The sequence below is a fragment of the Adiantum capillus-veneris genome, chromosome 3 (genome assembly GCF_014529385.1).
Source record: "Adiantum capillus-veneris isolate H3 chromosome 3, ASM1452938v2, whole genome shotgun sequence".
NCBI lineage: Eukaryota > Viridiplantae > Streptophyta > Polypodiopsida > Polypodiales > Pteridaceae > Adiantum > Adiantum capillus-veneris.
The window spans coordinates 102,905,187-102,932,075 of NC_140933.1; the positions used below are offsets into that span (position 1 = coordinate 102,905,187).

The window sequence follows — 26,889 nt, forward strand, 5'->3', positions numbered from 1 at the left end:
GAGGAAAAAATTAAGGAAGCGGGTCCAAAGGGTTGACGACCATGGACGCTCTCTCATCACCTCCACCCACACCTCCATTCCTGGATTCCGGCGACAATGAACAGTACGAGCGGGATCAGCAGCAGCTACAGCACCATCTCAAGCGAGTCGATTCGTCTCTGAATGCTCTCTCTCTGGGCTTCCTGGCCGCAGCCCTTCTTGTTTCCGCCTTTCTAGTTGTCGCCCTCCTCGAGAGGTTTCTTCATCGCCGCCTGCAACCTGCAACTTCTTTTCCTGCAGCTGCTCTTGACACCCCCTCCGCCATCGAAGTATCGCAGCCTCTTCCTTTTACTCAGAACACGAACGCTCTTCTTACTGTACGTTCTCAATTCATGTGCATACTGCTAGCAACGGTGCATCCCTCTTTTTCCGAAAGAGATCGAGTTGCCTTTTTGTTAAAAATTCTTGGGTTTTGCCCTCTTTTTCCGAAAGAGATCACGCACACACACAGACACACACTTTTGATTCCTGCTATGATCTTGCGGGAACTATGAAGGCCGTCACTGAACAAAAAAAAATAGCTGGTTGTAGGTTCTTCAACATCTCCCTCTAGGCAGGAGTACACGTGCTAGCGCCAAGTTTCTTCTTGAGGATATGGAACTCCCCTGATTTGAGGGGTTAAGTGAAGTAATCTGTAATTTTTTGATGGGTGAAGGAGTAAACAAGAGTCACCCATCCTTCGAGAACCTCCTCCCTGATGAAATGATAGTGGATAGAATATGCATGAAGAGCCGGAGTGGATTGCCTTTTGCTTGACCCTCTTCCAAGTGAGTATCATTAACCAGTTACAGACCTTGTGTCTTTCCTAATAAGCCTCTGGATATGCAAATAGGTTATAAACATAGATATTTGAGAAGACTACTTTGGGCAAGTGATGAAAGATTATATCGATGGATGGACCGCGAATGCTGAAAAAACTTTAACATTGAACTTTAAAACAGGTGAAGGTAGAGAGAGAAGATGGAGCAGGATGTTCTTGCCCAGGAGAATGGGTGGCTGTGATTTGCTGTTGTTAGGGTGCAGGTTTTCAGCCCGATGTATAAAGCTTGATCTTTGTGAACCCAAATGTCTGACCTTCAAATCTTTTTGTCTAGCGGATGGAGAGAGGAGAGAGACAATGGCATGAGAGAGACGAGAGACAGATGGACAGAAGGCTGGTGAGCCCATAAAACTTCAGTTGGAAAACTCTACGGATGATACAAGACAAAGGACAGTCAGCCCCCTAGGCCACATTTATAGTGAGCCAGGGTAAGGTCGGGCAAATATTTTTGTCAAATACCATGACCAAAACCCAAATCTTAAAAATGAAAAGTGACCAAAATAGACTTGAAATAGTCAAAGTGCAGGTGCAAACCCTTAGTGTGCTTGAGATTCCTATCCTATAGGTGTACATCTACCACCCTGTCAGTTGACTTGCTGGTTACAGTGGTATCTAAGTATGGGTTTATTCTTCTTCTACCGAGAGTCCAAACAATATTTAACAGCCACCGACCATGGACATAGCACAAACGATTTGAGAAAGAATACGGATGAGGAGTCGGCACAAGAAGGGGATGGTGACAAGGACAACCTTGTAGAGGAGCCAAAGGCACAATCAGGTCCAACGGATGCTTAGGACAAAGCAAGGAAATAAGAAGTCGGATTTCTCGTGGAACACTTACTCACTTACTTATAGGGTCCACGGTATGCAAACACATGAAGGCTCAACCAACGAATACAGTTTTTTGGCAGTGGAAAGGATTGGTAAACCCCGAGTCAAAGACCAAGATGAACGTAAAAGCATTGAAGGCTTTCAACGACAAGAAGGGATTTAACTAAGCTAGCCAGAGGTAGTTACAAAAGGAGATTCATTCTCATGTGCAACAATAGATGATGCATAGTCAACACATAGAGTTACATCGTCTGTTTGGTGGTGGCTCCATTATCTCCCAATAGCAAATTAGGGAGTGAGGGCTATTTTGTGGCTGTGTACCCGATTGTATTTATGCCTTGAGGTAGATGTGCCGTTTGGGTGGTATGAGCCATGCATGTGTCCACCCGATAGGTTGGTATGAGGTAGGACCCTTGTCCCTAGGTTTCTGGGCCCAGAGTTTGTATACTGTAGTTTTTCTATCACGTGCACATTTAACCCTATGTGCATGTGGACAAGCTATAAGTTCTATTTCTAGGGTTTAGGAAAACCTAGGAAGTGTTATGGCACCCTTGTAAACGTGTACGCACGACATGCATGTCTAGGCGCTTTAGAGTAGTTGCATACCATCTAATTACACATGAGCATAGCCTATGTTGTTAGAGTTTTGGCATCTCAAGTGAACTGCCCAATGTGATCCCATTATTTCTTTTGGCTTTTAGGTATTTATTTTACTTATTTCTCAAAGTTTGGGTAGGGCAATTTATTGAGGTTGCTATATAAGCAACCCCTTGCCTCCATTGTATACACATTCAATTATTCATTGCCAAGGTTGATTGGTTCATCTCCTCGTCGTCCAGATCTTTAAGGTCTCTTGGGATAGTTTCCTACGACGTTAAAACTCTCTTCTTCTCTCTCTCTCTCTCTCTCTCTCTCTCTCTCTCTCTCTCTCTCTCTCTCTCTCTCTCTCTCTCTCTCTCTCTCTCTCTCGTGCTCACTCTCCTTGGTCTCTACGCTTTTGCATCGTCGACTTTGACATGGTATCAGAGCCTTGGTAGAGGCTGAGCTGCATAGCAAAGAAGAGCGGCTTGGAGAAGAAGATCCGAACCCCCTCGTCGCCGGCATTCCAAATCCCACCCTTGTTGCTTCCACAAACGTTGCCCAACTGTGCACTGCAGCGTTCTGAAACGCTCCCTGCTGAGAGCACTATTGGCCCCCCCAACCCGACTGCGTGCTCGCAAGAGAATCTCTCACCGCCGGCGCCCTTGACCGCGTCTCCCCCCTACGAACACCCAGCGTTTTGGAACGCTGTGGGCTGTAGGTGACGACACCTCATTTAACCCCCCTTCCCTTTTTTGGAGCCAACGTTTTAAAACGCTGTGGGTTGTGAGTCGGCCCCTTGCTTTGGTGACCCGGAGCCCAAGAGAGGGGCATTGGAGCAAACACTTTTGAAGCGGCTTGGGAGCTTTTCGAAGCTCAAAATTTTGGGCAAAGCTCTGTGGATCGGCGTGGGAGACAAAGAGGAGGACAGGATCAGCTTGGGACCGACTTGGTTCTATTTTCAGCTTGGTTTGTGCAACCACGCTTCCGATAAAGCAAAGGCATGTTTGAGTCGCAACATCCAGGAGTGTGAGAAGGTTTCTTGTCACAAACTGATGACATGGCATGTCCATATGTGTACCCAACTTATAGGGCACCTACCGACAAGGCCCTAGGGACACTCGGACAATCAAAGACTGGCACTGCAGGCTGTAGAAATTTTCGCAAAATGCGTTGAAGGTGCTGACGTGGCTGGCTGTACGGATCTCCGCAAAACGCATTGCTGTGGTAGGCTGTACGGATTTCCGCTTTGTGCGCTGGCTCCTTTTGGGGAGGCCTAATGCTTTTGAGTTAAAAGGCGTTTCATGTACTGCTTTTCACCAGTCCAAGGGGCTCTCTCTGGCTCACTTTGTGCTGACGAGCCGGTGAGTAGAGGTGACCCAAGGGTGACTATACTTAGCTCAATTATTAATACAAAAAGAAATACCGAAAGGGGCGCCAGTCTTTGGGGCCAATCTCTCTGGCCCCATAATGCTTTTCATATGTGGGACAACCTCCAATTTAGCCTATTGTTGAGGACCTCGTGAGGTTGAGGAAATAGAAGAAATACTCCAACTGGAGTAGATCATTCATCATTAGGAGCAGCCACTAAAGTCTGGAAAGATTGCACGGAAGTATTTGGCAAACTTTAAGAACTATTTTACTCTACACGCTCAATGGATGACCGAGCAGGAATGAGCATCTTATCTTGATATTTTGGAAGGATATCTGCAAGCACTACAATTGAGCACAACTGTAGTGCTTCTAAACAGTTGAGCACAACTGTTTAGAAGCTAGAGGGATGTTGCTAATTGGCCTTTTTTTAATTTTCTGAGTAATTTCTATTCAACGAAATTAGGATATTTAAATGTGTACACTTCAGCTGTTAAAGTTAGGAGCTGTAGATCTACTAGAATTGATAAAGCCATCAGGAACAGACAACTTTGATGTGTCATATGATGGGTGACATCAAGCATCGTGAAGGAGTTGTTCCATAAGTTTGGTGGAAGAGACTGAGGAAAATGGAATTACCCATGTGTCACATGATTGGGTGACAGGAGCATCGGATAGGAAATATTCCATTGATCTAGGAGGAAATGCGAACTGGGTAAAGGATTACGTGTAAAGACGCAGGCACAACAATAGTTGATGGCCACCAAGGGGAAGATTGGGGCTGATTTGTGCTCCCGATGTGAGGAATGAAGGGCTGAAAACTGGCTGCAAAAATGCAGCCGATCTGTCGCATAAAGCAGGAGTGAAAACGTAGATGATGATGGAGCCGATGATGGACAACGATGGGAGCACTCTATGGGGTGAGGGAATGGCCGAGAAGAGGCTCAATGGGCTGCCGAGGTTCAGGCTACAACAGGGAAGATGGCGTTCGCAGATCCACACGATCTCCAGAGGGGAAGAGGGCTGAAAATTGAATAGCTGGGCTGATGTGCTACTCCGGGCTGGTGGCTCGCGAATAGAAGCAAAAACGCCAGGCTGCTGTTTTGCAAAACTGTAGGCTGATCTTTTGGCGCTGGCTGATATATTGCAAAAGGTAGGACGATGAGCTTCTTTAATAGGGAATGTGAGGTGCTAGGTTGGGTGTGATAAAGTAGGGAAAATGTGTGCACATGGGAGTCTTCTGGCAATAACTCGACATTTTGTGATCCATGTAATGAACGGATTGGACCGATACGTTTCTCTAACCTAGACCTACATGCTCATCATGTCAGATGCCCATCGAAGTGTAATAAAATCTGCCAAAACGCTTGTAGTAACCATTTATGCAAGAGGGTTCCAAAACTGGAAAACCTAATCTAATGGGCTTGTTCGGACATGCAAGCCTTGCAAACAGTCTCACAAAATTGCCAGTACTAATCCTCCTAGGATTCTACACACTCCTATCTAGAGATAGGTAGAGAATTGGCTCTAGAAGTTGATGAAGCATGTCATGTGGCATACAGAGCCATGTGCACGTGACACTAGTACTATAGAGTGCTTATTTCTTATGTATTCACTTCGTAACACTTTGAAAATATATATGTAACAAACACTAAAGAGAGACTAGAGAGAATGAAGATGGGCAACCCTTCCAGAAGGAAAATTTATTTCTAAGCCCGATTATGGAAAGCTTGCCAAGACCATTGCGGAGGCAACCATTGCTACACGAACGACCAATGATCCAATTCCCGAGAAGATCATGTTCAATAAGTATGACGGTAAGATGGATGCTATGCAGCTATTGTCATTTACTCTTGGTTACATCAATTTACATCCTATTTTGCGGTTGTGAAAAAGTCTGAAAATAACAAGGTTCTCTTGGCTTCCATGCATCTCATGGGTGATGCCATCACCTGGAAGGATGAGTGGATGGAGAAGCAGGAGGCAGCCCACATGGCTGCCCATTCCGAGTCTCTCCTCGTTTCCCCTTTCGAGCTTAGTTGTCACGTGCACATCTAACTCTATGTGTACGTGGACAAGCTACTTCATGACATGGGTTCAGTTCAGTTAGATTAGGAAGTAATCTGGCACTTTTGTGAGTCTGTTCACAGACCGTGCATGTCCAGACACTTAGAGTAGATGCATATCCTCTGGTTGCACACAGAATGATCATCAGATTACAGTCAGAACTCATCAGTAGCATTTTTACAGCGCATAGACCTATTTTCCCTATTTTTGACAATTTTCACTTATTATTTTTAAGTGACTATTGTTGGGAACTAGGTAGGGCAAATTTACCAAGCATGTATATAAGAAACCTAGCGATAGCACTTTCTGGCAGAAGAGGCAGTAGGAACGCTCTGTTCAACAAGCAACTTCTCAGCAAGACCCCCATCAGCAAACCTAGCGTTTTTGCTACAGTAGAAGCCTAGCGTTTTCCCCTACAACAGTTTGGCGTTTTTGCACAGCAGGTCAGCCTCGGAGCAGCAAGACAACAGATCAGCCCTAGCGTTAGCAGATCTCCACCGCAAGACAGTTTTCAGCCCTAGCGTCTTTGCATCAACATAGCGTTTTGCAGATTCACCGCAACAGAACACCAAGAAGCATCAGCGTTTTCAGTTTTCAGCAGTCAGACATCGCAGAAGAAGTCCCAGACCTCGCAGATCTCACCTTCCCACCGCAAATCCTCGCCGCACGGTCAGATCCCGCATAGTTTGCAGATTCAGCCCGAAAAACGCAGATTTCAGCATCTGCGTTTTCAGCGCGTCGTTGTCGCATCGTCGCCATCGAGATCATCACCGACATAGAGTCAGAATTCAGCAGATAAAGATTTGCAGATTTCAGCCATTAGCATTTTCAGATTTCAGCCCGCTGTCTCGTCGTCGTCCTCATCGTCAGCAAGTCCAAAGCATTGTAGAGATTTGTGCAATCAATAGTAGACCGCTCTTGCCATAGAGTGGGGCCTTCGGAGGAGGGTTTTGACAACATTCTGGCGTCGTATTCTTCTCTCTCTATCTCTCAGTTTCAACACCTTCATTCACAGTGTTTACCACTTTGTTTGTGATCATTTGTACTCTCTCACTAAAGGAACAGAAGGCTCTCCCTTCCGTAAGTAAAAAGAACCCTTGAGCACAGTTCGGAGTACTCATCTTGAGCAAAGTTCAACATTCACTTCCGTTGCACCTTACATTGGTATCAGAGCTTTGGGAGTGTTCTGTATCACTAAGGAAAGAACCACAAGAATTTTTTTTGCTTGTTGCGGTCGCACGTAACCCAAGTCCTCTTAGGTGTATCGATTCCTAATCGTGTTTTTGAAGAGTGACAGGAAACCCAAGAAAGATGGGCTTGTCTAGTCTCCCCTTGTTTCTCTTTTCACTCATTGAGAGCGGACCGTGCCCTTAGCGGCCGGCCAATCGACGTGAGGTGGGAAAAAGAAACCTTGGTGTGAGCGCAAGGCCGTCATGGGGTGCGTCCGCGGAAAAGAGAGAGCCTCGGATGAAGAGAAGATCCTTCTCTAACACATATTGCAAGCTAAAGAAGACCCTCAAGAACCTCAAGACCTCAAGAACCTCAAGAACTCAAGACCCCAAGAACCACAAGAACCCAAGTTCCTCGTGAACTTAAGAACCCAAGACTTCAGTGTATGGTCATTACCCGAAGCGGAATGGATACTTCGCATGGAGGTGATGAGCATGGCAGTGACGAAGAAGAATTCTCCCCACCAAGAGGTTTTTCTGACCCTCCCCCTTCCCCATCTATGCCACGGATTGTACCAAATCCTATGGAGACTTTGGTCAAGTCGATGATGGACATGATGGCACAACAACAAGAAGCGAATCGCGTTGTGATGGCACAACCACAAGAAGCGAATCGCGTTGCCATGGAGCGTGAACGCCAAAACAGATAGGAAACCTTGGACCGCGAAGCGCGCTTTGTGGCTTGAGGAATGAAAAGAAAGAAAAGCACAAAGAAAGGAGGCGGCCGAAGAAAGACGAGCAGCCTCGGAGGCCGAGCGTGAGGCACAGAGAGAACTACGCATACAAGAGTTGGTCCGACAGGTTCTCACCTCAAAGTCCGAGCCGGCCAAAGATGTTGGTGGTTCATCGAGTGGCACAAGCCGAGATTCGGACTCCAACAACCCCGTCACAGAGAAGATCCAGTTCAGTAAGTATGATGGTAATCTACCAAGAAAAGATCTGATGAGATCTATTGCCTTTTGAAGTCCAAAAAACTCCTCAAATGCTTGGCTTGCTGTGTCAAAGGACTTATGGAGGTGACTACAGGAGCGCACCCGATGTGCTATGACGTAAGGGTGGTAGCGGCTTTTGATTGTAGGCAACAACTATTGGTGCGGGGTAGTGGGATATGGACTGAACAATAGTTACGACTCACCTGGTAGGGGTCCCTTTCTTAGTCCTGGGTATGGACTGAATAGTAGTCACCCTCCAAGGGTCACTTTTGAGTAGCAGAGGCTGTTGGAGGGCTGATTTGCAAAAATGCTAGGGTTCAGTTACAGATTGGGGCCGAAGGACATTAGATAGGGGTCGCGTTTGATGAGGGCAATGTGGCAATGCTGCAAATTTTACTTGGGATTGGTAGCTACAGGGGTCGCTTGGAATGAGGAGGAACAGATTTGCGACTGCCCTTGAAGAATCAACTATCCGACGAGAGTTTTTGTGACGAAGTGCCTTTGATCGTAGCTGTGAAAACAAAAACGTAGATTTGACATGATTTCTTGCAACAAAATTCCACAAAACACGATTCCCATGAAGAGGGTTGCAAGAAAAGGTGAGATTCTATGAAGACGGCTGCAAAAAATGTCCCTCAAAATTGATGGCTGATGCAAAAACGCAACAAACTGAAACAAGTTTTTGTGATGAAATGTCTCGTCGAGGCCTCTCAAAGTGTGTTGTAGGGTCTCCAAGCAATCCTTAGCCTTCTTGCTGTGATACCATGAAGGAACGAAGAGAGGAGAGTAGGTGCGATGTAGAATGTCGAGACCGTTGTAACAAACTTGGACACCCAAAGTCAAGATTCTACCTCGACATAGCAGAGATTCACTTTAATGTTGGGTCAAAGGCCTAAATAACCCCGTTTTGTATATTTTTATACTTTGTCCAGGTTCAATGTACACATTTTTTTAAAGTTACTTATAATAAAAGTGGGAAAACCCAAAACTCACTATTGAGTTTTCCCCAAAAACGTGAGCTCTCTGTCTCTCTCTCTCTCTCTCTCTCTCTCTCTCTCTCTCTCTCTCTCTCTGCTTCAATCCCTAGCGCTTCCTCTCTGCTACACTCCGCCTCCTGCTTCTTGTCCCAATCTTGCACTAGATCGCGACGCGCACCTACCGGTACCCTCTGCTTCGCGCTTTCAACTGTATCAGAGCCCTAGGGTTTCACAAGGACCTGCACATGTGGCTGGACAGCAAGCAAAAGGTGTTTTCTTGCGACAATCTCCACTTCTATCACGAACCCCCTTGCTTCCGGGGTCACCGAGGATACCTAGAGTGCCAAAGCAGCCCAAAACAGGCTGTTTTTAGGTCAAAAACAGGTTATTACAGCAAAGTACAGGTTCTCTCATGATGTATTAAGTTGTGGGAACACTTGTACTTGGTCCCTACTACCCTAAATCAACCAAATTTACTGAAAAACAGGTTCTAAAACAGGTTTTTACAGCAAATTACAGATTTACGCAGGTTTATGCAAATGTACATTTGATGTATTTGGATTGGGGAAAGTATTAAATGCTGTAATTCCTGAGCATTAAGCAAGTTTTGGATGCAAAATGTCCTTTTCGAGTCAATTTTTTTTTCCGAGAAAAAGATCCTTTTATTAGTTAATGAAAATTGCCCATAGGGCTACAACCAGCTCTGCAAGAGAGGGCGACAACAAGCATGATGGGGAGACTCTCCCAATGAAAAAACAACATATATACAATGAGGCTAAATCAAGAGATGGGAGGAGGGAAGAGCCACACAGGTGGACGGTAGTGCCATTTGAGCACACCTTGGACTATGGTGTAGAAAGGCCCAGGGCACCAGAGTCGAAGGAAAGCCTCGTGGCACTCCCGCATGCGGTCGGAGCTGCCTTGTAGTCCCTCAAGCTGTCCTCTGAGAGTATGGATGCTCTAGCCAAAAGTCACGAACAGTCTCTGCTGGTGGCACAAGGCGAGCCTCAAAGATGCGGAAACAGCGGGCCCGCCAGATGAACCAAAGTGTCAGGCCACTGATGAGCTCCCAACACTCCTCTCTCTCACTGCACCACTCCTGTGGAGTAAGCTCTGTAGCAGGCTGGAGTGTAGGTCGCCCTCCCTGCATCACTATCATCCTGCTGGTGGAAGATAGCTTAAACTGAAGTGTCGGGCCCGTGAGGGTGGACCAAGCCACTGTCCCCCAAGTGTACTGTCGAGCCGTGGAGAGAGCAGGCATCAGCCGAAGAACTCGTAGCCACACCTGCTGGGCCGATGGACAGTCCCAAAGACAGTGACGCTGACTCTCCACCAAATGGTCACAAGCTGCACATGCGGCCGAGAGACCACTATGCGCTAGCCAACTCCCTACTGCTGTAGCTTTGTGTGCGACCAGCCACTGAAACAAGGTGACTCGCCTCGGCTGTCTGGAGTCCCACAACCTCTCCCAAAAGGCTGCCAAGAACTCGACTGTGAGACCCTCCTCCTGCCAACGACGTGCTGCAGCGGGGCGGGCCTCTCTCTGTGCTGCTAATATATGACGTCCCAGTCGAACAGTGTACTGAAAGAACGGGACTCCTGGGTGGTGTGCAGAAGAGAAGGGTTCCCTCCATAGCCACTCACCAGAATCCCACTGTACTCGTGCCCGTGGACAACACTCCCAAGCCCACAGCCTCCAGTGTCCAGTCTCAAGAGCTGCTGGGTGTGGGTCTATGATGCAAGTTCTCCCACAGATGCCCACTACTCGGATCCTCTGAAAACAACACTCTGCTACCTGCGGGGCCTCTACTGCAACTCGCTGTAGTCGTCCCCCACCTTGAAGCTCGAAGAACAGGGCTGGGATAGTCTCTGAGCAGGCCCTGACTGAGATGAGAACCTCCAGTCGTGTGAAGGCTCCCATCCACCGGGGTCGAGAGGCGTGAGCCACTCAGCTGGAACTGACTCTGAGATGTCCTGACACATGCTCTGCACCCCTCTCATGCCCTGTAAGCTGGAGCCCCTGCACCTCCTCTAACAGACCTGTGAACTCTAGCCAGTCACCTAGAGAGCGCGCTGGACGTGCTGCCATGGGACCCCAGGAAACATGAGGCCGACTACCAACCAAGTGGCCTCTCTGAGTGCTAACCATGGGGTTCCAAACAAGGGGCTGCTGTAGGCGCTCCTCCGTGCACGTCAGCTGTCTTTGCTCCAGGCCACGCCGTAAGAGCTCCCAAGATCGAAGCAAACTCACAGCGGAGCGGTCCTCCAGTCTCCTGCTTAAACCAACTCTGCGCATCTTTGTAAAGATCCATCTGGTCGAAGGTTGCCAAGGGCCTCCTGACTGAGGCACCTTGGCACGAAGCCGCTGTAGCAAGAACTCCTTCCAGGGCTCCTCACCTGGAAGAAGTCCTCTGACGATGAACTTCCCAAGGAAGGCTGGGTCTATGATCCCCAATCCTCCCTGAGATGTAGCCTGACTGTGAGCCTGTCTGGACAAGGCTGACACCCCTCTGATCCAAGCATCTGAGAAGCCCATCCTGCGTAGAGTGCCTCTAGAAAGTCCCAGTCAACTCTGTCGTATGCCTTCTCAAAATCGAGAAGAAGAATCACGAGGTCCTCACTACGGAGCCGTGCCAGGGCAGAAGCCTCCCAAAAAGTTAAGATGTTGTCAAGGATACTGCGTTCCTTGACAAAACCTGTCTGGGTCCCATGTATAAGGCTCTCTAAAAGTGGCTGAATCCTCAAACTCAAAGCCTTGGCAAGAATTTTGTAGGTTGAGTTGAGGATGATGATGGGGCGCCACTGTCGAATCTCATCCAAGGAGCCACCCTCCTTGGGAATTAGGTAGATCAGGCCCTCACTCATGCTGTCAGGCATCACTCCTGTGTGCAAAATGTATTGAAAAGCACTACAGAGATCTGGGCCAAGCAGGTCCCAGTAGTCCAAGAAAAAGTTGGGAGTCAGTCCATCCTCACCTGGACAGCTACCACGGGGGAGGGCCCTAAGAGCCGTGTGCAGCTCTTCAAGCTAAGTGGCATCTCTAGCCTCTGACGCATCTCCTCAGTCACAAGACAAGGCATCTGTGTCCAAACCTGCTCCTTGCATGCATCCTGCCGCTCTGACTGGGGCTCTGCAGACAGCAACTCACGGTAGAAGTCAGTAGCAACTGCACGCATATCCTCGGGCTCACAAGCAATTGACTCGTCGGGCCTCCTCAACTGACTGACCTTGGCATGCGAGTGTCGAGGTCCCACTGTCTCAAAGAAAGCACCGATCACTCTGTCGCCCACCTGAGTCCACTGAGATGCCTGTCGGTGGAAAGCAAACTCATGTCGCCTCTCCTCTGTGCTAGCAAGCTCCTGTCGAGCCTGCTGTAACTGCTCCTCTAACCAAGGACTGTCTGGATGCTGCTCCTGCATCCTCTGCAATGAAGCAATGCCCCGTCTGAGACGCTGCTCCGCCTCTCTCGCTGCAGCCCGGCGAGCTAGAGACTCCTGAAGAAAAAAATGGCTAATCTGAGCTAGGCCTGAGGCCGCTCTGTCAGCAGGAGAATCCTGTAAAGAGAGCCTCTACCCTCTCTCTGAGTGTTGAGTCCAACAAGACCCTCTCTGGGATGCGAAGCATCGTGCTTCCACTCCTCTGCATGTCTGCCGCTGTGAGGATCATTGGTGCATGGTCCGAGAAGGAGGTCCCTGCCAGGATGCCCACTGACTCTCCCAAGTCACTGAAGTGGTCACTAGTGTAGAATCGATCTATCCGCGATAGATTCACTCCTCCCACTCTGCGGTCCAATCGAGAGAAGGCAAGACTGTCTGGGGGCCTCACAAAATCAGAGTGCTGCCATGTATCCGAGACCCTCAGAGTCATACAAAACCTCTCCCAAGCTGCCAACTCGACTCCATGCACAGTAGCATGGCTGCCACCAATCCTGTCAGAAGGGTCCTCCAACATGTTGAAGTCCCCTCCTATGTACCAATGATTTGCCTACGGCAAAGACTCAACAATCTGTGACCAGAGCACTCGCCACATTGGACGCATAGATGTTCAGGAAACCCACTAGGCCACCCTGAACCTACATAGTAATCCACTGAGCCCTGCCTGGCACAATAATCCCTCTGCCCACAATGGCCTGCTGCAATGAGTCCGCAATAGTCATACATACCCTACCCTGGATACCTCCAGGTCCAAAAGCAGCTACCAAAAAGTATTATATCGTCCACGCAAAAGCTGACCACATTGCCGAATGCGGCTCTCACACAGATGGTGCTCCTGAAGCATAAGGAGATCAATCTCTCCTCCCACAAGTTAACGCTGAAGCTCCTGACGCAATCGGCCCCGCTGACGCTAAAAGTGGGGCCCACCTAGTCCCTGCACATTCCATGAGACGATCCTCATGGGGAGCGAGAGAGAACAGATGCTGCCGCAGCAGCTAGACGGGCTATCTTCGAGGCTGGCTTGGATGGGGAGTAATCCGCATCTAAGCGTCCTCTAGATAGGCGTGACTGCAATGAGTGCCTAGCCCAAGCCCAAGCAGAGCGAGCCGTGCGTAAAGCAACCTCCTCTGTCCAGGAGTCCTCATGAATGTATACATAGCATGACAAACATTGTGTATCAGCAAAGAAGTAAACCACAATGTGCCTACATCCTGCTGAGTCTGTGGGTGTCACCGCAAACTTGGCCAATGGCCACAAAGTCTGTAGCATGTTTGTAACTCCTAGCTCTCCCATGTGGTGAGAGAACTCTAGGACTTGTGTATGCAACCATCCCAACACTGAGTCGAGAGTCCACTCTGTCTGGGCCCTGTCGCAAAGGGGGAAGGAGAAGCTGGGGTGGGGGTTGGAGCAGGGACCTCCTTCTGCTCAAGAGAACCAAAGCGGTTCCCCGTGGGAACCCACTGCTGCTGAGTAGGCGCCTGAGGGCCACTTTGAGTGCCAGGCTGACGCTGTGGCCTCTGTCGTCGTCTACCACGGGCCTGCTGCCATCCCTCCTCCGCTGGAGCCCCAGGCTCGGAGGGTGGCTCTGCATGTGTGCGCTGTGTCTCTGTCTGTGGCTGCGGGCCAGCCCTGGCAGGCTGGGACTGAGGCTGTGGTGTAGGTCGAGGCCTCCTCCGTGGACAGGCCTTCGCTAGATGGCCCATCTGTCGACAAATGAAGCACTGGTTTGGGAGGCCCGAATACTCCACACTCTGTCTTAACCAACCCCCACTCACCCGAGGGAAAAGACTCCTCGGCTGCTAGGAGATCTCTTGGCAGCGCCTTTGCCACGAGTCGCTTGGCGAGAGAGGGACAACCTTTCTTGCGACGCCCTCTTCTGGTGCAGACGTCTCCCTTTGCAGCAGTTCCTCGTGGTCTAACGAGCTTCGACATTCTTCGTCGTTGGGATTTCTTTGCCTACGACTTTACATGGTTTCTCGACAACCCCTCACCAGACCTTGAGGCAGCCTGTTTCAGAGTTGATGTATTGTTCCTTGCAGCTAGGGGATAGAGCCCTTGGACTCGGCGGCTGGCTTCTCTTTTCCCCTATGCGGCAGGGACCAGGCTGAGTGGACTATAGACTCAGTGTTGGAGTGGCTACAGACACAGGCCCTAGAGTTCTCTCATCACATGGGAGACCTAGGGGTTACAGACTTGCTTCAGACTCTGTGGCCACTGGCCAAGTTTGTTGTGACACCTCCAGACGCAGCAGGATGTAGACACATTGTGGTTCACTTTTTTGCTGACACGCAGAGCCCACCATGCTATGTACACATACATGAGAATTCCTGGATAGAGGAGGTTGCTTTACGCACGGCTCGGTCTACTTGGGCTTGGGCTAGACACTCTTTGGAGTCACGCCTATCTCGACGACGCTCGGATGCGGATTACTCCCTATCCAAGCCTGCCTCGAAGATATCACGGTTAGCTGCTGCGGCAGCACCAGTTTTCTCTCGCTCCCCATGAGGATCGTCTCATGGAACATACAGGGATTAGGTGGGCCTCAGTTTCAATGTCAGAGGGGCCGACTGCGTTAGGAGCTGCAACGATGCCTTGTTGGAGAGAGATTGATCTTCTTATGCTATAGGAGCATCATCTGCATGAGAGCCGCATTAGACATTGTGGTCAGCTTTTGCGTGGACGGTATGAGACTTTTTGGTCAGCTGCATTTGGACCTGGAGGCATCCAGGGCGGGGTATGTATGACTATTGCGGATTCTTTGCAGTGGGTCATTATGGACAGAGGGATTATTGTGCTAGGCAGGGCTCAGTGGATCACTATGCAGGTTCAGGGTTGTCTCATGGGCTTCCTGAACATCTATGCGCCCAATGTGGCGAATGCACGTGTAGAGTTTTGGTCTCAGATTGTTGAGTCTCTACCGCAGGTAGAGTAATGGTGCATAGGGGGTGACTTCAACATGTTGGAGGACCCCTCTGACAGGATTGGTGGCAGCCATATTATTGTGCATGGAGTTGAGCTGGCAGCTTGGGAGAGGTTTTGTATGACTTTGCGGGTTTCAGATGTGTGGCAGCATTCTAGCTTTGTGAGGCCCCCAGACAGCCTGGCCTTCTCTCATTCGGATCACAGAGTGGGAGGCGTGAGAGGGTCTTGTTGGACTCTGCGCTCAGAGAGTGAGTGGAGGCTCTTTGGACAGAGAGCTTAGACATGCAGGATTCTCCTGCTGACAGAGTGGCCTTAGGACTTGCTCAGCTTAGTCGATTCTTTCTTCAGGAGTCTTCAGCTCCCCTGGCTGCAACGAGAGAGGAGGAGCAGCGTCTTCGACGGGGCGTTGCTTCCTTGCAGAGGATGCAAGAGCAGCATCCAGACAGTCCTTGGTTGGAGGAGCAGTTACAGCAGGCTCGCCAGGAGCTCGGCAGCACAAAGGAGAGGCGCCATGAGTTTGCTTTCCATCGACAGGCATCTTAGTGGACCCAGGTGGGTGACAGAGTGACAGGCGCTTTCTTTGAGGCAGTGGGACCCCGGCATACGCATGCCAAGGTCAGTCAGTTGAGGAGGCCCGACGGGTCAGTTGCTACTGACTTCTACCGTGATCTACTGTCTTCAGAGCCTCAGTCAGAGTGTCAGGATGCATGCAGAGAGCAGGTGTGGGCACAGATGCCTTGCCTTGTAACTGAGGAGATGCGCCAGAGGCTTGAGCTTCCTCTTCAGCTAGAGGAGCTACACACAGCTCCTAGAGCACTCCCCCGTGGTAGCTGTCCAAGTGAGGATGTCATGACTCTCAGCTTTTTCTTGGAGTACTGGGACTTGCTTGGCACAAATCTCTGCAGTGCTTTTCAGTTCATCCTGCACACAGTGTCACAAAATGGTGACGTGGCAAACCCTAACACACACACACCCTCCCTTGGCATGGGACAGTCCTTGGCGGGAAAAAAAGATGACGTGGATGTAGGCTGTACGGATCCCACAGACTGTAGAGAGCATGACACATGGCAGCCCATACGGAATTCCACGTTTTACGGCGGCAGAGTTGGCGGCAACTTTTTGTTGCTTTTCTACGCATTGCAAGAGAGAGAGAGAGAGAGAGAGAGAGAGAGAGAGAGAGAGAGAGAGAGAGAGAGAGAGAGAGAGCCAGTTTTTGCTTTATTTTCTATTGGCTCAAGAGAGCTTGTGAGAGAAAGAGCCTTTGCTTTATTTTTAGGCTTTTGATTTTCAGCTTTTGGGGCTTTGCTTATGGCATCCATTGTACTCTTTAGATAAGCAGGCAGGGTCTCACAACTCAGAGCATCTGGACGCAGAGTTTGAGTGTGAGCACCTGCCCGCACTCTTGTACTTTGAACACAGATTAATACAAAAAGAAATACCGAAAGGAGCGCCAGTCTTTGGGGCCAATTTCTCTAGGCATGGAACTCCGTCGGGGGCCAATGTTGAATCAATTGTGAATTGTGAACTGTTTGAAGTGATTATTTGTGGTGTCGTGGTGGATTCTTGACTTAGAGTGTCCAAGTCTGTTATAGTGGTATCAGAGCACGGCCGATTTCTCTTTTACAGGAAATCCGATCCCCAAATTTTTTCCTGCGGCACCTATGGCTTCACGAAAAGATCAGTCCTCTGCATCCGGAGATGCGGGAAGGGATCACAACGAAGATTCACGCGAGGAGTATGGCCCGCCTCGGCCTACCCAGGCGGAGTGTTAAGAGATGGAGCGCCGACAATTGATCGGCAATGCAACAAAGATGATGCTTAATTTTGCCAAGGACCCGAAATTGGCTAAATATATGAGCAAGACTTCTTTTGAAGAAGTGCACAGGCAGTGGCAGAAAACCACAAAACCACCCCGAAAACCCGCTCTCAAGAAACGTCCTACTCCCAAGAAGTATACAGAGAAAGAATTAGAAGAGGTGGTTGATGCACGAATTGCTCAGCTTTTTGACGTGCAGAACAAAGCCAAAAAACACGACAAAAAGCAGAAGAAAGGCACTGACTTTCTGGGTTATTTGGGTCGTTAGTCGACATTTGAAAAGGCAAAGAAATAGAAGAAGCATGTTTGATTTGAAGGAGTACCCAGTTCTTCTTCTTCTTCTTCTTCTACTGATAGTTCTTCTAGCTCATCCGACTTGAGCGAAGAAGACAAAAAGGCAAAAAGCGAAGCATAAAGCAACGCTTCCGAAGGGGCAAGAAAAAGGCAAAGAAGTCTAAATCTCGCCCCGTGAGTGACAGTTCTACAGAGGACTCGTCTACAGACAGTTCGGACTCTGATGACAACAACTTTTATGCAAAGAAGAAGAATTTTACAAAGCCAACTAGTATGACTTTTTGGAAGACAAAAGCAAGAAAGTCCAAGAGTTTAAGGAAGGTGGACAGTCAATTAAATGTGACACATTTTCTGGATATAGAGATGCTTCGAAGGCTTTGTCTTTTGTACAGCAGTTTGACATCGCTTTCGCGGGAGGGCGCTACTCAGAGCGCTCTAAGATTCGGAGAGCTGCCTCTTACTTTAAGGGGAATGCTTGAACTTGGTGGTCCACACTTCTATTAAGCAAGACTGCGCGAGTTAAATGGCTGAAATTCAAGAGGCTTTTTATTTCTTCTTGGCTGACTCGAGAGTATGAACGCAATATACGAACTGCTTGGAACCATCTTCAGATGACCAAGAAGGATACAGTGGACGCTTATTGCAAGAGATTCTAGAGCTACCCGCCTCTTCATTCAAGAAGATCTCATTCAAGGAACAGATTGAGCGGTTTACCTTGGGTCTTCCTACAGAGATCCGAGATCACTGCTTGGACAAAAGTCAGCTTCTATTCAGGAGTTAATGAGTCATGCGAAACGGGGTTTTGCCATTCGGTTTGACCTACCTCACAGATGAGATCATGACGCAAAGAGCCGAACAGACTTCGACAAATGAAAGTAGAAAGAGGAAGAGCAACCCAGAAAAGAAAGATGCATGACCTAAGCTCACTCCTCGGGAGAGAGCTCGCTACATCAGGTAAGGGAAGTGCTTTGGATGCGGGGAAATTGGACATATCTCCGCGAAGTGCCCTAAAAAGGCACAGAAAGAACAGAACGACAAGGACGACGAAAGGCTTGAGAGTTCAAGAGCAGCTAAGGAACGTGGAAGAAAAGGCAAGATGAAAACAGGACTGGTTCCCGATTACGTGGGGACCGATCCGAGCACGGTGGACGAGAGTACAGAACTTTGCTGAGCTTGGGGCAAAGTGAAAGACCAAGAAGCCCTGATCTTCTTCGATGGAGGAGCCAAGGCCAACTTCATTTCACCGGAATCGGCGGCGCAGCTCAAGATCACTCCCGATTGGATGGAACCACTTGCGGAGGCAGTTCTAGCGGCACCCGGCAGGGACGTAGCCATTACACCTGTCATTGGCAAACTTTGGTTGCATTGTCAGGGGTATTTGGGGCATGAGGACTTTTACATACTGCCTTTGGAAGGTTGTGATGTCCTCTTGGGAATTCCTTGGTACCACAAGAACAACGCCGTGGTCGACTATCGGGCGAGGAAGCGACATTGACAATAGAGAAGGGTAGAACCATTGTACTTGATATTAAACTTAAGGGCGAGTCTGTCTCTATTGTATCGGCTTCGGCCATTTCAAAGTTAATGAAATCCACTCTGTTTGTTTACTTGATCTTTTTGAAAGAGTTAAGTGATGAAGATAGGACAAATATGTCTGAACTTGATAAAAAACACCAAGATTTTCTCCACTCTCATGCCGATTGCTTCTTAGAGGACCTGCCAGGCGAGTTACCACCTGCTCGTCCTGAAGATCATACTATTGATCTGAAACCTGGAAGCACACCACCGAACCGGCCACCTTACCGTGTGAGCCGAGCGCCCAGAACGAAGAGATTATGAACCAAGTGAAGACCTCTTGGAAAAGGGTCTTGTCCAGCCTAGTACTTCACCGTATTGCTCTCCAGTGTTGTTGGTTTTGAAGAAAGATGGATCTTGGAGACTGTGCATCGATTATAGAGCTCTAAACAAAATCACCATCAAGAACAGATTTCGGATTCCTAGGATCGATGATATACGATGATATACTCGACAGATTACAAGGATTGTCATGTTTTAGTAGGATTGATTTGAAGAGTGGATATTATCAGATCCGAATCGCGCCGAGAGACGTCTACAAGACAGCCCTTCGGATGACTTTTGGGTTATTTGAGTTTTTGGTGATGCCTTTTGGCCTAACCAATGCTCCTGCGACATTTAACCAGATGATGGACAGGATTTTTCGAGAGTACAGGCTATTTGTTGGCACTTTCTTTGACGATATCATTGTTTTCTCCAAGGATGAGGCAGAACATAGAGATCATCTGCTTCAAGTCTTTCAGGCATTACGAGATCACAAGTTAGTGATTAATGCGAAGAAAAGTGAATTTTTCCTACCAGAGATACACTTTTTGGGACACATTGTGTCAGCACAACAGGAGTGCAGATGGATCCGGCCAAGATAGAGACTATCCGTGATTGGCCCGATTTGAAGAATGTCCATGAAGTTAGAAGCTTCTTGGGATTGTGTTCGTACTACAGGCGGTTCATTCGAAAGTTTGCAGAGGTTGCTTCCCCTTTGCATATCTTGACACAAAAAGGAGTCCCCTTCTCGTAGTCTGGGTGCGGTCTTAATGCAAGAAGGCCATGTCATTGCTTACGAGAGCCGATTGTGATCGTAGTCTGGGTGCGGTCTTAATGCAAGAAGGCCATGTCATTGCTTATGAGAGACGATTGTTCTCAAGGCCAGAATTGACAGCACAGATTTATGAAAGAGAGCTTTTGGTGGTTATCCATGCTCTTACTCAGTGGCAGCATTACCTACTTGAAGCGGATTTTACTGTCTTTACAGACCATCAGAGTTTACGCTACTTCTTGTCACAGAAGCAGCTATCGGAAAAGCAAATACGGTGGGCGAACATCTTGTCACAGTCTCACTTCCAGATTGTCCATGTTCAGGGATAGAAGAATTTGATGGCAGATGCTTTGTCTCGGAAGCTGTTGGCTCTAGCTATTTCCGCGATACATCATAGGGGCTTCGAGGATATGGTCGATCAGTATGCCACGGATACAGATTTTGCAGACGTTTTCACACGGATATGGGACGGGGAGACAATAGCGGGATATTCCATTCGGGATGGCTACTTGATGAGGAAAACCATGTTGTGCGTTACACAACCGTTGGGGGAAAAGGTTATGACCGAATGCCACTGTCCGCCTTTTACGGGTCACCGCGGCATTGCTACCACCATGAAAGGGGTAGAGAGATACTTCTTTTGGCCGAGACTCAAGAAGGATGTGGACGAGTTTGTGCGCGGGTGCTTGGTATGCTAGAAGGTCAAGTTTGACAGGCATAAAGCACAGAGATTGTTACAGCCTTTGCCCATACCCACCTGCCCCTTGGAAAGTATTGCAATGGATTTCATTTTTTATCTCCCGAGAACACAGAGTGGTCACGATGGTATCTGGACTGTTATTGACAGATTTAGCAAGCAGGCTCATTTCATTACAGTAAAGAAACAGTCAAGCCGGATCACTTTGCGAGACTGTTTGTGGCCTAGATTTTCAGATTACATGGCATGCCTGAGACGATTGTCTCCGACAGGGACCCAGATTTACGAGTTTGTTTTGGAAGGCAATTTGGGAGAGCATTGGCACGTGGTTGCAGTTCTCGTCATCTTTCCACCCGCAGACTGACAGGCAATCTGAGATTGCTAATTCAATGGTTTTAGATTTATTGAAGTCTTACATCTCGGATCAGAAGACTCAATGGGAAAAGTATCTACCTTTGGTGGAATTTGTCTACAATAACATGATACACTCTTTTACGAGGAAGGGACCATTTGAGACTGTTGAAGGTGCTGCGAAGGTTCCACCCTTCCTAAGCATGAAAGATAAGATTTTTGAAGCTGATAAGTGCATGCACGACTTGGACACGGCTTTTGCCAAGGTCCGCGAGGCTTTGCAGAAATCTCAGGAAAGACAGAAAAAGGCAGCGGATCGCCATCGTCGCGATTTGAAATTGAAGGAGGATGATTGGGTGCTCTTACGTTCTGAGAAGGCACGCCTGAGAAAGAAGAAGGGAAAGGAGAGGCTTTTTCCAAAGCTTAGTATGCGATACTACGGACGTTTCCAGATCTCTGAAAAGATCAATGATGTCTCCTTCTGACTGAAACTACCTGACACTTGGAGGATTCACAATGCATTTCATGTGAGTCTCTTGAAACCTTTTAAAGGTGATGTGCCCGAAGATGGGGAGCCTGATGAGCAACCCGAAGCGGAAGAAAACGAGGAGATCCTTCTTCCCGAACAGATTTTGGCACATAAGGACACAAAGAACAAGCGTAAAGTATGAAGGCGGTTCTTGGTTAAATTCAAGAACTATCCTGCATTGGATGCGAAGTGGATGGAGGAGGAGGACCTAGCAGATACTCCTCAGATTGTGAACCTTTACCTTGAAGCTTTTGGTTTAGCATAGTCTACTCCAAATGGAACCCAGAATTCAGCTTGGCCGGAGATTTGGTGCAATGGGTTGCACAAGAGGAGAGTTACTCCGCTCCTTTGTCAATAGATGCCTTGAGAATACTAGAGTCACTGATGTCTCTTTGAGCTTCAGGGATATTGAGAGCTGATAGTATTCTGCTGTATGACTTTATGAAATGGAATTCCTGAATATGAAACTGATTTATTCTTGACTTGTTTTTAAGTGCAGGAACTGATAGACGAAATGACTGCAGTATTTTGGTATGAATGATCTCGAATAGACATGGTTGCAATAGGGGTTAGTCAATCGGGCATCTATGAGCTCCTGAGTGGATCTAGATGCGACTGCTAACTACATTGCCGATAAATCCTGGTCTAAGATCTGAATGAATGTTGAATGTGATTTGTCATGTGAAGTCCTATGATGTCTAGTGATGTCCAGTGATGTCGTCTGATGTGACTGTCGATTGGTGCATATGCTAGATGTGTGTTCCTAGTGCGTCGGTACTAACAGTCAGTGTCTGCTAAGACAGTTTATGGCTTCTGTCTGTTTTGCAGGCGTAATCGAGGGCGATTACAATGCTTTCAAGAGGGGGGTATGCCACAAAATGGTGACGTGGCAAACCCTAACACACACACACCCTCCCTTGGCATGGGACAGTCCCTGGTGGGCAGAAAAGATGACGTGGCTGCTGCAGGCTGTACGAATCCCACAAACTGCGGAGAGCATGACACGTGGCAGTCCGTACGGAATTCCGCGTTTTATGACGCTTTTTGCGGCAGAGCTGGCGGCAAGTTTTTATTGCTTTTCTACGCAATTGCAAAAGAGAGAGAGAGAGAGAGAGAGAGAGAGAGAGAGAGAGAGAGAGAGAGAGAGCTTTTGCTTTATTTTCTATTGGCTCAAGAGAGCTTGTGAGAGAAAGAGCCTTTGCTTTATTTTTAGGCTTTTGATTTTCAGCTTTTGGGGCTCTGCTTTTGGCATCCCTTGTACTCTTTAAATAAGCAGGCAGGGTCTCACAACTCAGAGAATCTGGACGCAGAGTCCGAGTGTGAGCGCCTGCCCGCACTCTTGTACTTTGAACACAGATTAATACAAAAAGAAAGACCGAAAGGGGTGCCAGTCTTTGGTGCCAATTTCTCTAGGCACAGAACTCCGCCGGCGGGCCAGTGTCGAATCAATTGTGAACTGTGAACTGCTTGAAGTGATTATTTGTGGTGTCGTGGTGGATTCTTGACTTGGAGTGTCCAAGTCTGTTACACACAGGAGAGATGCCTGACAGCATGAGTGAGGGCCTGATTTACCTCATTCCCAAGGAGGGTGGCTCCTTGGATGAGATTCGACAGTGGCGCTCCATCACCATCCTCAACTCAGCCTACAAAATTCTTGCCAAGGCTCTAAATTTGAGGATTCAGCCACTTCTAGAGAGCATTATACATGGGACACAGACATGTTTTGTCAAAGAGCATAGTATCCTTGACAACATCTTTACTTTTTGGGAGGCTTCTACCCTCACGCGGCTCTGTGGTGAGGACCTGGTGATTCTTCTTCTCGATTTTGAGAAGGCCTACGACAGAGTTGATTGGGACTTTTTGGAGGGCACTCTACGTGGGACGGGCTTCTCAGATGCTTGGATCAGAGGGGTGTTAGCTTTGTACAGACGGGCACACAGTCAGGTACTTTTGTCAGGAGGTAGAGGGGATCGTTTCATGCTCACACGTTCGGTCGCCCTCTTTCCCCCTTCCTCTTTCTGTTCTATGCTGAGGCAATGAGCAGGTTTTTGGTTTCACAGCAGGTTGGTTTACGTGGTTTAGTGCTCCCTATTTGGGGAGATGAGCTATTGGATGCTGAGTTTGCAGACGACTCAGCCTTGTACTTGGATGGCTGGGAGGCCAACCTTCATAGGTGTGAGCAGGCTCTTGAGACTTTTTGTTGTGCATAAGGCGCATTGATCAACTAGAGAAAGACAGTGGCTTTCTCGGTTGGTAGTGCTCCTATGCCTGATTAGATGCTAGGTGAGGGTTTCAGGTGGATTCCCCCAGGGACTACAATTCGGTACTTGGGCTGTCAGGTTGGTTTGGACTTGTCTCTCGAGCAGCAGATTGCTCCCCTCCTCCTGTCTATCAGGAGGAAGTTGTTACATTGGAGCTCCGCACGACTTTCTCTGGCAGACAGAGTTATAGTGGCCAACCAGGTGTTGTTGGCTACTATGTGGTACATCACTTCTTGTTGGATCTTTTCGAGTTCTTGTATCAGCCAGGTAAAGAGGCTAATCTGGAACTTCCTTGGTCCAGGTGTGACACTCAGATAGCCCGGGCCAAAGTGGCATGGCAGGTCATCATTCTTCCTTGTTCTCAGGGAGGATTGGGGATCATAGACCCAGCACAGTAGAGCAGAGCCCTTCTTGGGAAGTTTATCGTCAGAGGACTTTTTCCAAGAGAGGAGCCCTGGAAGAAGTTCTTGCTTTAGCGGCTTAGTGCTAGGGTGCCTCAGGCTGGAGGCCTCTGGCGACCCTCGACTAGATGGATTTTCACAGAGATGCGCAGAGTTGGCTTGAGCAGGAGATTGGAGGACCGCTTCGCTGTGAGTCTGCTCCGATCTTGGGAGCAACTGCGGAGAGGCCTGGAGTAGCGTCAACGTACTTGCACGGAGGAGCGCCTGATACAGCCTCTTGTTTGGAACCCCATGGTTAGCACTCAGAGAGGCCACTTGGTTGATAGTCAGCCTCATGTTTCCTGGGGTCCCATGGCAGAGGGTCCAACACGCACTTTAGGTGACTGGCTACATTTTTCAGGCTTGTAGAGGAGCTTCAGGGCATTCAGCTCTACAGGGCATGAGAGGGGTGCAGAGCATGTGTCAGGACATCTCAAAGGCAGTACCAGCTGAGTGGCTCACACCTCTCGAGTCAGCAGCGCCCAGATGGATGGGGGCCTTCACGCGACTGGAGGTTCTCATCTTAGTTAGGGCTTGCTCAGAGACTATACCCTCCTTGTTTTTCGAGCTACAGGGTGAGGGATGCTTACATCGAGTTACAGTAGAGGCCCCACAGGTGGCAGAGTGCTGTTTTCAGAGGATCCGAGTGGTGGGCATCTGTGGGACTACTTGTGTCATAGATCCCGACCCAGTAACTATTGAGACTGGCCACTGGAGACTGTGGGCTTGGGAGAGCTGTCCACTGGCACGAGTACAGTGGGATCCTAGACAGTGGCTCTGGAGGGACCTTTCTCCTCAACAGACCATCTAGGTGTCCCTTTCTTTCAGTACACTCTTCGACTGGGACATCACATACTGGCAACGCAGAGAGAGGCGCGTCCTGCTACAGCACCTCATTGGCAGGAGGAGGGTCTCACAACTGAGTTCTTAGCAGCTTTTTGGGAGAGGTGGGACTCGAGGCAGTCGAGGCGAGTCACTTTGTTCCAGTGGTTGGTTGCACACCGAGCTACAGCAATTGGGAGCTGGCGTGTACATAGTGGTCTCTCGGCCGCATGTGCAGCTTGTGACCCTCTTGTGGAGAGTCAGCATCGCTGTCTTTGGGACTGTCCTTTGGCACAGCAGGTGTGGCTTCGTGTTCTTTGGCTGATGCCAGCTCTTTCTACAGCTCGGCAGTAGACTTGGGGGGGCAGCAGCTTGGTCCACTCTCACGGGCCCGGCACTTCAGTTTGAGCTATCCTCCACCAGCAGGATGATAGTGATGCAGGGGGGTCGACCTACACTCCAGCCTGCTACAGAGCTTACTCCACAGGAGTGGTGCAGTGAGAGAGAGGAGTGCTGGGAGCTCATCAGCGGTCTGACACTCTGGTTCATTCGGCGGGCCCTCTGCTTCCGCATCTTCGAGGCTCGCCCTGTACCACCAACAGAGACTGTTCGGGATCTTTGGCTAGAGTAATCCATACTCTCAGAGGACAGTTCGAGAGACTCCAGGGCAGCTCCAATCGCATGCGGGAGCGCAGAGAGGCTTTCCTTTGACTCTGGCCTTTTTTCACCACGGTCCAGGGTGTGCTCAGATGGCACTACCGTCCACCTATGTGGCTTTTCCCTCCTCCCATCTCTTGATTTAGCCTCATTAAACATATGTTGTTTTTTTCATTGGGAGAGTCTCCCCATCATGATTGTTGTAGCCCTCTTTTGTAGAGGTGGTTGTAGCCCTATGGGCAGTTTCATTAACTAATAGAAGGATCTTTTTCTCATTAAAAAAAAAGATCCACCTCAAAAAAAAATATGCTACATCAGCTAAAAAGCTAATAAACAGGCAAACTCGGCAAAAATGTGTATGCAAGGCCATTGTGGCCATGCAACCAAGAATGCCACCTTCTAGTGATGACATATCTCCAACAATGCTAAATATCTTACTCGAATAGAATTCAAGAAATTTTGCTGTTTATGAGCTCCTTTGATGTGTGTGTGTGTGTGTGTGTTTTTTTTTTTGCTTTTGTGCATTCCTTTAATGCTTTTTTGCTGTGGTAGTTATTCATGAAATTAAAACTGGAAAAGGTTTTTTTTGGCTACATCAGGCTTCATGTCTAACATAGTTCATTTACAGGACAAGTTATGTTTATCAGGGGTATCGGTTCTTATGCCAGGACAAGATATTCCTACTTTTATTGCCAGGCCAGCTCCTTTTATCCCACATCAAGCAATCGACGGCATTGAGAGAGCAGATTCCACTGGAACATGACATATCACCACAAGAGTGCTAGTAGACTCCAGGATCGACAATAATATGACCTTGTTCAGCTTTGTGTTTGTTTGCTTTACAAAGCTTGGAAGGGAACAATACTGAAGGTCTTTTCTTCATCAAGCAAGGTTTGAGATAAGGATTGATATTGATAGCAACACATCAAAGATGATATTCTACAATTCATGTTGTGGGTGTGCTGTCACAAGCTGTTCTACGACAGTAAAGCTCCATTTGTATAACAGTTTTGTAATTAGTACCATCATGGTTGTATAGTTTTGGTCCAAAATTGGGCTTTGTTATGACCTTATGCAAGTATGACTTGTACTCTTGACTGTGAAGGTGGTGGGGTCATGGGTACTTGCCATCAATGCGCATGATTTTTATTTTTGCTTTTGTTCAAAAATATTAATTGCTTTTTTGGGAAATGGCCAGTTGAGCCCTTTT

At 48.4% G+C, this 26,889-nt stretch overlaps 1 protein-coding gene across 1 annotated transcript; it reads left to right on the plus strand.

Annotated features, from left to right (window-relative positions):
- On the plus strand, nt 1-26,870 carry LOC147461411 (uncharacterized). The gene is made up of 2 exons (XM_086508975.1): nt 1-356; nt 26,308-26,870. The coding sequence occupies exons 1-2, from the start codon at nt 42-44 to the stop codon at nt 26,440-26,442; spliced, it is 450 nt and encodes a 149-aa protein (XP_086365101.1). The 5' UTR covers nt 1-41; the 3' UTR covers nt 26,443-26,870.
- Nucleotides 26,871-26,889: the final 19 nt, after the last annotated feature.